General features: G+C 42.3%; 1 protein-coding gene across 2 annotated transcripts in view; it reads left to right on the top strand.

The window, feature by feature from the left end:
• The window catches only part of ARPC1A (actin related protein 2/3 complex subunit 1A), a 29806-nt gene that overhangs the window by 14805 nt on the left and 1251 nt on the right, over positions 1-13750 (top strand). For both annotated transcript variants that reach the window (XM_069486526.1, XM_069486525.1), the window contains 6 exons: positions 862-1084; positions 3526-3633; positions 6088-6300; positions 9003-9078; positions 9295-9488; positions 11916-12006. In XM_069486526.1, the coding sequence (XP_069342627.1) occupies positions 862-1084; positions 3526-3633; positions 6088-6300; positions 9003-9078; positions 9295-9488; positions 11916-12006 (905 nt within the window). The remainder of the gene's footprint in view (positions 1-861; positions 1085-3525; positions 3634-6087; positions 6301-9002; positions 9079-9294; positions 9489-11915; positions 12007-13750) is intronic.

The following is a 13750-nucleotide window of genomic DNA, read 5'->3' as shown; positions in this document are numbered from 1 at the left end:
TTTGGAGTGCTATATATAATAAAAATTTATTAGTAATATTTCTGTACTTTTTAATGTGAAATTATATTTATAGAAAATACCTCATGAACAAATATAAAATGACTGAGTCATAGTAAATTTTGCTTTTAGTGTATAACAAGCGACCTTGACTTTGGGATCCTTCACAGAAGTACCAGATAAGTAAAAGTCTGGTCAAATAAGTAAAATAAACCTTACATTTAGAAACATATTTAGATACTTCCTAGTTTAGATGCAGAGATACTCAGGTACTCTTTCACAGAATGTGCATCATGTAGAAAAGGTATTTTGTATGGTTTAACTGACACTGATCTTCAGAAGAATATGTAATGAATCACAATTTATATTTTTCCCTCTTTAAAGATTATTTTTATTTACCCTGTATGCTGTTTTAGTTGAATGCCATGTTGCAGACTGTCAGTTAATGTCATGGAATGAGGGCTGTTAATGAATGAATAAAGTTACTTTCAGACCAAAAAAATCTAGTAAAGAGAAAAGAAAAAGGTAGTGGATCTTCAGACATTTAAGATCTTTAGAACCTGTGAATGAATGGAAAGAATGCCCCTGCTTAGTTTTGTAAACTCTGCAGTTATAAAACTGCATTATAAAACAGCTCTGTTCTTTCTGCCTAGCCTCATGGGGGATCCTGAGTCCCTGTACTTTGCAGAGAAACATCCTTGCCTTTGTGTGAGGTGGTGATCAGCACTGTAGATGGGGGAAGGATGGGGCTGGGGAGGAAGGTACCAACCCCACATCTGGTCTACCATACCAGTGTCCACCTGCCTGTGCCACAGTCTGTTGTCATTGACTGGACAAAGCAGGTGCCCCACATCTCACTTGCAGGTATTGACTGGGCTCCCAAGAGCGACCGCATCGTCACTTGTGGGGCAGACCGCAATGCGTATGTCTGGAGTCAGAAAGATGGTGTCTGGAAGCCAACCCTGGTGATCCTGAGAATTAATCGCGCAGCCACTTTTGTGAAGTGGTCCCCCCTAGAGAACAAATTTGCTGTGGGAAGTGGAGCACGACTCATTTCTGTTTGTTACTTCGAGTCTGAAAATGACTGGTGAGTAACATCAGAACATTTTTTATTTTATTGTATAGAATTTATGTTTAAACTGCTATATTCTTGGTGATTTCTTGAAGCACCATGTGAAGGCTTAAGTACAACTCCAGTTTTTCCTCATCTAGGGGTTTTTTTTTTCCTTTGAAATTGTTCATTCTCTCTGAGCACTTTTCCTTCTCATGTGCACATTGAATTAAATCTCACTTCTGATATTAATATAGACCTATTGTTTTCATGCTCTGATCTCCTAACTTGTTTGTTCTGCAAGATGCTACTACTGTTCTCACTCTGTACTGCACAAATTGCTATTTTCTTACACTGATAAATGAATCATAAACTTGAAAGAGTCTCAGTGTCCTGAGGAATAATTTTTTTCTCACTATATCTGGGATTCTTACAGAAAACAATGTTCTCCTTTCTTTAAGGTTTATTTGCTAATCAAATCTGTGTCTTGGTAGAACATTTTACTTGTTTAAACCATTGAAGTGAAAATTCACCAGAATCTAAGAAGTATGATCAGGATGTTGTACTTTTTTTTTTTATAAATCACTTGTAACTGAGCCAGTCAAAATACAGAGGTTTATTTTATGGCTAAGTAACTTATTTGAACTACTCCTTCCTGCTTATTTTGATAAGAAAACAACTCTATTCTACCTGGCATGCATTTAGAATGATGGTAAATATCCTTCACCATGGAATTGTCATTTAGTATAAAACTGGCAGTGTTTGTGTTTCTGCTAAAAATAGCAGAGTACACATTACTCTCTGTAGTAGTTTTACTTTTTGTATTCTGCTGAAACAGTGAAAGGAAGGGATTATCATGTTACCTTTGTAATTTAGTAAAACCTCAGGAATTTTTATTCTTTGGAAAGAAAGTCTATGAATTTGCAATATGATGAATTATGAATTTAAGACATGCATTTTTCTTTCAAGCATGTGTAAAAAATAAGGCTAACAAAATGTTGCCTGCTAGAAGTCATTTGGAAGGTTTGTTGTTATGAGGAGATAAGAATCAAATTTAGGCAGGAGGATTGCTTGAGCCCAGAAGTTTGGGGTCACTGTGAGCTTTGATTGTGCCACTGCACTCCAGCCTGGTATCCAAAATGATACCTGTCTCAAAAACAAAAACAAACAAACAGACAGACAGACAAAAAACCCACAAAAACACAAAAGACCCGGCTGGGCATAGTGGCTCATGCCTGTAATCCCAGCACTCCAGGAGGCCGAGGCTGGAGGATCACTTGAGGCCATGAGTTCGAGACCAGCCTGGGCAACCCTGTCTCTACAAAAAATAAAAAAGAAAAGGAAAGGAAACAAATTTCATTAATATTCCTATGTGGCTAAACTTTATATCAGCTAGTGGCCCTTGCAATCTTATTAAATTGTGTAAGAAACTTTTCTTCCTAGTTAAGCTTCAACCTCAGTAATTGTTTACATTTTTATGCACTGGAAATTATTCTCAAATATAGGTAAATTGGATTTAACTATGGTCAAAGGTGTTGTTTTTGAATAAGTTATATGTTCAGGGTGGTTTCTCAGCTATAGAATAATATTTCACATTTCACGTGAATACTTTAAAACAGCGTCTCAGAAGCCTTTAATCAATCATATGTACTACTTATTTTGTTTGCCACTCTCTTCTTTAATTTAAAAAGAATTACAATATAAAACAATTCCGAATATTGTCTTTTTCAGAATGAACTTTTTCAGATAGGTTTCTATGAAAAAGATTCTGTTGAAAAGTAATTTAGCATTCAAGGAAAGGCATTTGGCTCAATATTAAGTCTCTCAACTCTTGAACAACTGGAAATGATTGGTTTTTAAACAACAGTTTGGGGGCACAAATTGAATTAGTTAAGCCAAAATAATGACTGGTCTTAGACATAAATAAATAATCTTTTTTGAATGGTGCTAGAGAATTAGTTAGAGGCTAATCCCCAACAAGAGGTTCTTCTAATTTCTTGGTTGTGATTTCTCTGTGAAAAAAAATAAAAAGAATTTGCAGCTTCATGGAAACTTGTAAAGGAGATGAAGCTGCCTTACAACCCAAAATTAACGAAAAATGGAATAGCAAATCAGTGAATCTTTATAATAAAAATTTAAGTAATTTCAAACTTCAAATTTTATCTCAAAGATTAATGTCACATGTCGTCTGAAATATCACAGGACAGTAACCAAGCTAGTCGATACTTAACTAATGCGGACCTCTGGAAACCTGCTCTGATGAGAATGGCAAAGCCTAAACGACAGGAAAACAGAAGGGACCGTTGATGGGTCTTCTCTTCTCTGTCCTTTAGGGATGCACCTTCTGTCTGTCGGGAGGCCTGGTGGCCAACAGAAGAACCATGGTTAGGTATTTTCACCTGACACACATTTGTAGGTCATTTGGGGACTGTCACTTGATGTGTGGCTGAACTAAAATAGTTTTTCTCCTCTCGTAGGTGGGTAAGCAAGCACATTAAAAAGCCGATTCGCTCCACAGTCCTCAGCTTGGATTGGCATCCCAACAATGTTTTGCTGGCAGCAGGATCATGTGACTTCAAATGCAGGTGGGAACAAATGAGAATTGGTAGACTTGAGCTGCTCGTTGTTCATCCTTCAACAAATACATGTATAGGGTTACTTACTTGCTAGGCACTGTGAGGGACTCAAAGTTGAAAGCAGCTTGTGATCTGCAAGAGGAGCTCATGCCTAAGTCACTGAGGTAGAAAGAAATGGACTTGGAAGTGGGGTAGGAGGGAGGGGCAAGGACAGGGTCAGGAAAGTTTTCTTTAGGCAGAATATCGGTGGTTTAAAGTGGAGGATTAGCATGTGCACTCTGTCTCTTTCGTCTCTTTCTCTCTCTCCCTTAGTCGGCTACAGTATTATTTCTCATTTCATATTCTAGGCTGCGGACTCTGCAGATTGATTCCAGAGTGAAACGAAGATTAACAAAACATAGCTAAATAGTGCACTGCTGAGCTATCATTGTGCTGTTCTTTTCAGTTAAAGCTTTTTATTTGTCATTAGCATGAGGCTAGGAGAAACGCCGCCACTTTGCTAAGAGCTTTAAGGATCATACCGTGTAATTTTTTTTTTTTTTTTTTTTTTTTTTTTTTTTGAGACAGAGTCTCACTCTGTTGCCCGGGCTAGAGTGAGTGCCATGGCGTCAGCCTAGCTCACAGCAACCTCAAACTCCTGGGCTGAAGCGATCCTACTGCCTCAGCCTCCCGAGTAGCTGGGACTACAGGCATGCGCCACCATGCCCGGCTAATTTTTTCTATATATATTTTTAGTTGGCCAGATAATTTCTTTCTATTTTTAGTAGAGACGGGGTCTCACTCTTGCTCAGGCTGGTCTCGAACTCCTGAGCTCCAGTGATCCGCCCGCCTCGGCCTCCCAGAGTGCTAGGATTACAGGGGTGAGCCACCGCGCCCGGCCGATACCGTGTAATTGCTTTTTAAAATTGTTCTTTATCATGAAGGCTTTTTTTCCCCCTTAGCTGAAAGAACAGCAAATAATGTTGCTTCATGTTGACTATATAGTGGGTTGGGAAATGGAATACACTTTTCTTCAGTAACTATGTGGACAGTTTCCAGAAAACCTGGATGGTGATTTATATTCAGGTATACCTAAGGTTTAAAAATTGTATGTGTGTGTGAGTTGGGCTGCAGAGATGGGAGTTATGGTACTTCATATACATCAAGGCACTTTATATTCTGGAGTTCTGTTTGTGATCTATTAACCAGAGTCATTCTAGCTCCCTTGAAAAATGGAACTAGCTGACACTAAACTGGGTGGATTCTTGTGGTATGTCTGAAAATCTGATTGTGAAAATAGGTTGCGATTCTTTTGTTCATGTTAATTTCCACAAATAAACTTTTCTTTGGCTTGCAGTCCTGTGGGGATGGATCTATTCCATCTACATTCTCAAGCTGGCAGCTGAGAACCACCCAAAGCAGCCTCTGATTTAAAGCACAATGACTTTAACATCACATCTTCTAACTTACAGATAACTCACTGTCCTGCGTGCTATCTCTTCTAGAGCTGCTGCTGCCATTGTCATTTGGGGTGGAGGGGGAAGGGAATACCCCAGTTCTTTTAGGGAGCCTTTAGGTTCAGAAGTTGTCTAAAGAGGAGAGATACCCCGTAATACTCTTAACATTTTTAATAAATAAAAATAATAATAGAGAGAAGATGCACAAAGTAGAAATAGCATTGGAGAGCAAAAAGGGACTAAAAGGATAGATCTTCAGCTGTTCTCATTTGTCCCGTCCCCTCCCTTACTTTGGGCCAACACATCCTCACACACAGCTGTATGGAGTTAGATAAAGAGAGTTAGAAAAAAACTGATGACACCAGCTGTAAAGGACCCACCTTCATCTCAGACTTAACTGCCACAAAGACTGGAGAATGGACCTGAGGGTGAGGGGATCCCAGTCTGTCACCTGGCAGCACTAGGGACCCTGCCCACTCGTTCTCACCCTTGGCTTTCTCTTTGGGTCCCTCTGCCTTTAAATAAGTTAATATTATTGGTGTGTTGTGGGGTGGCAAATAGTCTCCTCTCTCCTACTGTTGACTGTGTGGGCTTCCTGGAGTACTGTGCTGAGAATGACAGTGAAGTGGACAGGAAAGAATGCTGTGGTAATTTAGCAAGGTCTGACTGGGCAAGAGGGGGCAGTAGGACACCGAGGTCTCCCCAGAATGTGCAGTCCATGGGCAAGTGGTGCTTTTGTATTCATTACCTAGAGCCTGACACATAGGAGGTGCTCTGTGAGTATCTGTTGATTGAGTATGGATTTGCCAAACTTGCACTCGCCAATAAGCAGCCCTCAGAACCATTCTGTGACTTGAGAGGTTTGTGTATCTGAACTTGTCCATTATGTTTTGTTTTGTTTTGTTTTGTTTTTACAAGTCAACCTCTTTGCATTCTAGGATACCTTATGATAGCTGCCTGTGGCCTATTTCTACATACATATATTTTCATTTGCTTTTTCCTTCTCTCCTTGCCCTTTACACTGCAGAGTGTTTTCTGCCTATATTAAAGAAGTGGATGAAAAGCCAGCCAGTACGCCCTGGGGCAGCAAGATGCCTTTTGGTCAGCTGATGTCAGAGTTTGGGGGCAGTGGCACAGGCGGCTGGGTCCATGGGGTCAGCTTCTCCGCCAGTGGGAGCCGCCTGGCCTGGGTCAGTCACGACAGCACTGTATCTGTTGCTGATGCCTCGAAAAGCGTGCAGTGAGTATTTGCCTTTTGTTTGGAAGGTAGGGAGCAGAGGGTAGGATTCCCACCAGCTGGAGTAAGGCTGCCCTTCCCAGGGTGTAAGTACAGGATGTGAGCATAGAAAGCCCAACCGGAACGGCAAGGCAGCCCTTGCAGATTTAAATCGTCTGTTTGGGAAATTTTAAAGAGTTAGGTCTTACTTCTGGAAATACTTCTTAATGGAAGTACTGATAGTGATTCCTTTGAAGAATTGTCCTGGTTTCCTGCTGATAAGGGTCCCTTCAAAATGGCCAATTTGGTCTGTTAACTCTGAATTCCTTATAACATATAAATGTCATCCACTGGCCTTAAATTAAATAGGAAGTATGTTCTTAGTCTGGATAGTCAATGAACAATGACTCCATTAATTTGGGACTTCCATTTAGTAATACACAAAAACCCTTGATGCGACGTCTGTTGTGTGCTGGAAGAACTCAAATTGCGGTAACTCCTTTGTGAGTGGGGCACCTGCTCAACCTTAAAGCACCTTGTCAGATGTCAGAATTCATTCTGCTCATTATATGTTGGAGGAAGAGAGAAGATTAGAATCCTTTTCCTGGCCGGGCGTGGTGGCTCACGCCTGTAATCCTAGCACTCTGGGAGGCCGAGGCGGGTGGATCGCTCGAGGTCAGGAGTTCAAGACCAGCCTGAGCAAGAGTGAGACCCCGTCTCTACTAAAAATAGAAAGAAATTATATGGACAACTAAAATATATATATACAAAAAATTAGCCGGGCATGGTGGCGCATGCCTGTAGTCCTAGCTACTTGGGAGGCTGAGGCAGTAGGATCACTTAAGCCCAGGAGTTTGAGGTTGCTGTGAGCTAGGATGATGCCACGGCACTCACTCTAGCCCAGGCAACAGAGTGAGACTCTGTCTCAAAAAAAAAAAAAAAAAAAAAAAGAATCCTTTTCCTCTTATAAATCTTTGTTCTTTCCTGGTGAATCTTTTTCCATTGGCAGCTAAAGGTAACTGATCGTTACACTCACATTGGCTGACACTGCCTGTCAAGTCAGGTAGTAAGGTACAGCAGAGGGAGTAAGGGTCACTGAATGTGAACAACATGACATTTCTGAGATGATTTTTTTTTTTTCCTAATTGGATTAAATGTGGGGGTTTTTTTGGTTAATTTTATTTTTTTTAAAAAATCCTCCCTCCATTATAAATGTAGTCTTTCAGAAGATTTCTGTACATATATAGGCACTTAAATATCTTTTCATTTTAAACATAAATTGGATTATGTTATACTTTTTTTATTTTTTATTTTTGAGACAGAGTCTTACTTTGTTGCCTGGCCTAGAGTATGGTGGCATTATCATAGCTCAATGTAACCTCAAATTCCTGGGCTCAAGCAATCCTCCTGCCTCAGTTTCCCAAGTAGGTGGGACTACAGGCATACACCATCATGCCTGGCTAATTTTTTCTATTTTTGCTAGAGATGGGGTCTTGCTCTTGGTCAGGCTGATCTCGAACTCCTGGCCTCAAGCAGTCCCTCTGCCTCAGCCTCCCAGAGTGCTAGGATTACAGGCGTGAGCCACCACACCGGCCATGTTATGTGCTTTGAACAATGATTTGCTTTTTGACATTCAAGAATATTTTAATGCTAGTGTTATTTGATTTTTATATGATTTGTTGTAACACAAAGTAAGTTTTTAGCACGTGCTTATTACAAGTCCCTGTCTACCCTCTTACTGACTTCTTATTTGCGTTTTCAAGCCCTGCAAGTTAGATTATATCCTTCACCCTTCCCCTTCTGCAACATAAATATTTCATGTAGTAAAAGTCAGGTATACCACAGTAAGGACTTAAGATGATGTGTTCTTTAATCTAGTACCAACTTTATTAAGGGGTCTCCTGAGATAGTTAGCTTTTAAAATGTGTCACCTTTTGCATGAAGTTAGGCATTCCTAATTTATCAACCAATGGGTTTGACCCGGGCATATCTGTGGAACCTCTTTGCCAGGTGCAGGAGTAAATAACTACTGTGCACACACACACACACACACACACACACGCCTGCTCACACAGACATGGCCCATTCAAGTATGAACTCCTGGCTGACCAAGACTGGGTTTTGTTCATCGTGGTAGCTCTAGGCCCTTGCATAGTGCCTGGTTGCCAGTAAATATCTGTGTGGTCACAGCCCTCTAGGAGCCCTGGTGAGCACAGGTGAGGAAAGGATTACAGCCTAGGGCATTCACTCAATGAATGATAGTGACAGTAAGAGCAGAACTCGAGGAAGTGAGAGAAAGGAGAAGCCCCTTTAGGCTGAGTGATCCAGGAAAGCTTCATGGAAGTGATCTCATCATGAGCTTCCAAAGCCTGGAGTGACTTTGGATAAGCAAGAAGAGCAGATCCTGTGCTTGGGGCAGAAGGGTGCAGGGGCAAGGGCAGAGATGGAAGAACAAGGGCTTCCTGGGGACCAGCAATAGGGAGGGACCTCAGAGGGGGGCGGAGCACAGGCCAGAGAGAGCTGAAGGCCTCAGTTTCTGAAGGTCACCTCAGGGCCGCCTCATGCTTGAGATTCCTACAAGTTGAGGTCATGTGGCTCCTTTTAAACATAAGTGTTCGTTGATACTGAAGAAGCCCTGTGAGAATGGGTCCTTTGTGGTCTTCTGTGTCTATAAAGAAGCTGCATGGTCTGTTTCATCTTGGGGTAACAAACGTTCTTGTGTTTAGGGTCTCAACTCTGAAAACAGAGTTCCTGCCACTCCTGAGTGTATCGTTTGTCTCTGAGAATAGCGTTGTGGCTGCTGTAAGTATTTCTCTTCATTCTTCATTGTGGGGCACTGTATGTGATTCTCCAGACCAGGAACAATGCATGCTCTGTTACACTGGCACAAAGTAGAACAGCCTTTTAGAAGAAACAGAGCGTTTAAGAGTAAGAGGTGCCTGTAATGGTGAACATTCTGCTGAAGAGGTGGCAGGTGGGCAGCATGCCCTCCAGGGGCTGACTGATATCTTGTTTCAGGGCCATGACTGCTGCCCAATGCTCTTTAACTATGATGACCGCGGCTGCTTGACCTTTGTCTCCAAGTTAGACATTCCAAAACAGAGCATCCAGCGCAACATGTCTGCCATGGAACGTTTCCGCAACATGGACAAGAGGGCCACGACCGAGGACCGCAATACAGCCTTGGAGACGCTGCACCAGAATAGCATCACGTAGGTGCCATCTGTGGAGAAATGGTTAGGTGACCAAGATGCCCTCCTTCCCCTCACTGTTTCCTAACCGGGTACCTACAAAAGTTCTATGCACTGCAGGCCCAGGTATCCACTTAGGAACGAGCACAGAGAGAAGTCTGTATCTTCCCGACTGCGGGCTCTTATTTTCAGCTCATGATAGAGTCACTCTGTCCTTTGCGGTGCAGATGCACAGGGCATCCAGTGGGAGGGGCGTGGATCCTGTTGCAGACTGAGGTAGGGGCATGTGGGGGCCCAGAGCTCACCTTCTCAACAGCTCAATTGAGAACCAAGGGCGGCCTTCCTGAGTGCCGTGTTCCTCCACTAGCGAGGGACAGATATATCCTGTTTGAAAAGGTAACTCTAGGCCGGGCGCGGTGGCTCACGCCTGTAATCCTAGCACTCTGGGAGGCCGAGGCGGGTGGATCGCTCAAGGTCAGGAGTTCGAGACCAGCCTGAGCAAGAGCGAGACCCCGTCTCTACTAAAAATAGAAAGAAATTATATGGACAACTAAAATATATATAGAAAAAATTAGCCGGGCATAGTGGCGCTTGCCTGTAGTCCCAGCTACTTGGGAGGCTGAGGCAGAAGGATCGCTTGAGCCCAGGAGTTTGAGGTTGCTGTGAGCTAGGAGGACGCCATGGCACTCACTCTAGCCCGGGCAACAAAGTGAGACTGTGTCTCAAAAAAAAAAAAAAAAAAAAAAGAAAAGGTAACTCTAGCTATCATTTCAAGTAATGTATACAAGCAGGAAAATGATTTAATTAGAGAAACAATTTCTTATCATCATTACAACAAAGCTGAGGAGTCTCTTGATTGGTTTTTCACCAGGTATATGTGATTATATAAGACAACAGAATTACATTTTGTCCAGAAAGCTTGATTTGTTTTTTAAATCTAGAGGAATAATGTAATATTTTTTAATATCAATAAGAAAGTAACATATTCTTGATATTATAAATTATTGTGTTCTGAGTTGAGTACCATAGGATTTTCTCTTTTTGACTAGACCTTTTGTGTTGGAAGACTTTTATTGTGGTGTTGATGGCAGGAGGAATAATGGAAACCTCTAGACTTTCTCTTTGAGAGAATTATGAAATACAGGTTGTGCTTTTCTCTATGTTTAGCGGAAGGGGCAGTTAGACTTAAAATAGGTTGAAAATGTCTGTGCTCTATTGAAAAATAAGAACCTTTCACTTGGAATAGGTTGTTGCAAACAAAGAAAAGAAAAGAAAAATAAGAACTTGAAGGCATAGCAAAATTTACTATTTCTTTACACCTTTCAGGTTTCTCTGTCCAAGCTTCCATGCACACTGTGTGTCAGGAAGGAAACAGTTCTCATCACCTCTCTGAGACTTTTAGGTGAAAAATAAAGACAAATCCTTGCCAATTGGATAGTCTACTTTTATTTGCAGAAATTAGGTCCTGTTTGCCGTAGAGCTGTGTCAGCTAACTTTTTCTGTAAGGGACAAGACAGTATTTTAGGCTCTGAGGGGCCATAGAGTTCTGTCATAACTACTCAACTCTGCTGTCTGTCACAGAAGCAACAAATAGACAATATGTAAATGAATGACTTGGCTATGTTCCAGTAAAACTGTATGGACACTGAAATCTGGATTTCACATCATTTTCACACCATGAGATTATAGTCTTCTATTAATTTTTTTTCCAACCATTTAAAAATGTAAAGGCCATTCTTAGTTCATAGGCTTTGTAAAAATAGGCAGTGTGTGCCATGGTTTGCCATTCTCCAAAGGGATAAATTCTAGACATTTTAGTGGAGAAAGAAAAATATTGTCTGAGCTTTGGAACTGATTATCTTGAAAACTTTCCAGATAATTAGGCTAAGACAAGTTGTTTCATTTCTCTGTTCCTCTGCTTGGCTTGGTTGGAATCTGGTGCTATGTCCGCTGCAAACATTTATAATGATTAATTTTAAATGCAAGAAGGGCTTTCGGCTTATATGCACTGGCTATCTTGGAGGGTGATTTGGGGGATTTTGTTTGGAGCCAGTTGGATTTAAGTCAGGCTTTATCGTGCCTTTTGTTTTTTAAAAAAAAATACACATTGTTTCCATCATTACTGCTGTCCTGCCCACAACCTGCTCCCAAGCATTTGCATGCCATGTGGCCATCTCTCTCCTCTAAAACACTCTGATTAATGCAGGTTCTTAACATTTCCCCCTTTCAGTCTTATCTTTTCTGGACATCTAGTAATAAAATTCAGTAATAAAATGCTTTTGGATATTTTCTGAGCCAGATGCTGTAGCTTAATAGTGATGGACAAGTTAATATTCAGGAGCTGAAAGATAATTCATTTCCTTAAGCTGCCCTTACACTATTAGTCAGGAAGGTTGGGCTCACTTCTGCTATATACCTTATAATCTCTTTTGTTTTGCCTTTCTTCAGTCAAGTGTCTATTTATGAGGTGGACAAGCAAGATTGTCGCAAATTTTGCACTACTGGCATCGATGGAGCCATGACAATTTGGGATTTCAAGGTATCTACCTTTCAGAACAAATCTTGTTTGTGTTAAAATTCTTGTGAGAAGAATGTCTCTCATTTCCTGAAGCAAAATGTCAAATCCAGTATACATCAGAAATGTAGAACATTAGACTCTAGTTCTCTGTAAAACCTGTAAGTCCTCAGCAGAAGGGAACCACACATTCTCAATGAGATGGAATACATACTTCTAGATGTCCATTTATTCATTGAGGAAAAACTGAGTGCTGTTTTTGAAGCAGGCCCTGTGTTGGGCACCAGCCTAGGTTTAACTATATAGATATATTATTATGATTTACTGTAATCAATTTGGTAAATATTCACTAAGCATCTCCCGGGTGCCAGGCAGGGTGCTGGGCACTGAGGATATCAAGATGAAGGAGCCCCTGAGGGGCTTGTCTAGTAGAAGAGAGAGGTAGGCCCTGATGCTGTGGGGGGAAGGGGGGTGCCAGACGGGGCTCCAGAAGAGAAGGCAGCGCCTCTGTTTTCATCCAGAGGGATGTGGCAGGTGCATGGGCTGCACCACTGCAGGGAAGAGGTTGTATCTGAGCTGTATCTCCAGCTTCAGTGGGGTTGGGGAGGGAGAGGGGGGACCATGAGCTAAGGAAGCAGAGGTGCGCATCCAGGCTGCAAGAGCAGCACAGACAGAGCAGCCTGGGGTTCAGGGAGCGCATGCTGCGTCCCCAGCACTGGGGACTCCAACAGAAGCACAAGGTGTAACTAGAAAAAAGAGCCATGGCATGGCCACGGAGAGGACCCTGGGCATTGTCTGCAGACAGCTGGAGCTGTTTCAGAACTTAAGTAGAAAGGCACCGGGCCGTAGGTGGATGGCCTGCGCGGGGCCACTGTGGGATCCAGGCAGAGCTCCTGAGTGCAATGAACAAGTGATGAGGATGTGAACCCCTGCAGTGGCAAGAGGTGAGGCCAGGAGGTTCTGGACTGGAGAGAGACTGAGGAGGCTAAATGGAAGGCTCTTGACAATAAGGGACAAATCCAGAAGGACTCCACCCTCTCTAGCTGGGCATTGGCAGATGGTGGGTGAGACAGGAACCAGGGAGGAAGAGGGAGTACAGGTAAGAGAAAAATGGCTCCTGTCTGTGGCTCTGAGTTTAACTTTACCATTTGTTAACGTCCAAAATAGGCCAACATTTACACAGGTTTGCCACTACCTGTGCATTTCCATGATGTTTGATTCCCCTTGCCTTGGGTCAAATACTTAGTATAGGCCGGGTGCGGTGGCTCACGCCTGTAATCCTAGCACTCTGGGAGGCTGAGGCGGGTGGATCGCTCGAGGTCAGGAGTTCGAGACCAGCCTGAGCAGGAGCGAGACCCCGTCTCTACTAAAAATAGAAAGAAATTATATGGACAGCTAAAAATATATATAGAAAAAATTAGCCGGGCATGGTGGTGCATGCCTGTAGTCCCAGCTACTTGGGAGGCTGAGACAGGAGGATCGCTTGAGCTCAGGAGTTTGAGGTTGCTGTGAGCTAGGCTGATGCCACGGCACTCACTCTAGCCTGGGCAACAGAGTGAGACTCTGTCTCAAAAAAAAAAAAAAAAATACTTAGTATGGAAAAGCCTCCAACATACTTTTTGGAGAAATAGTCTTCCTCTAAAGTCTCCCCTCTCCTTTCACCTTCCTGTCGTTATGTCCTGGACATCTCCATTCCTGTGTAATGATCACCACCTGGGCAGCTACAGCTCAACCCTTTATTCTTTGATCCCTGTACCATTCTGGCTGC

Source organism: Eulemur rufifrons, chromosome 14, assembly GCF_041146395.1.
Source record: "Eulemur rufifrons isolate Redbay chromosome 14, OSU_ERuf_1, whole genome shotgun sequence".
NCBI lineage: Eukaryota > Metazoa > Chordata > Mammalia > Primates > Lemuridae > Eulemur > Eulemur rufifrons.
Note: the sequence above shows the minus strand (reverse complement) of the source record. Positions and strands in the feature narration are given on the sequence as shown.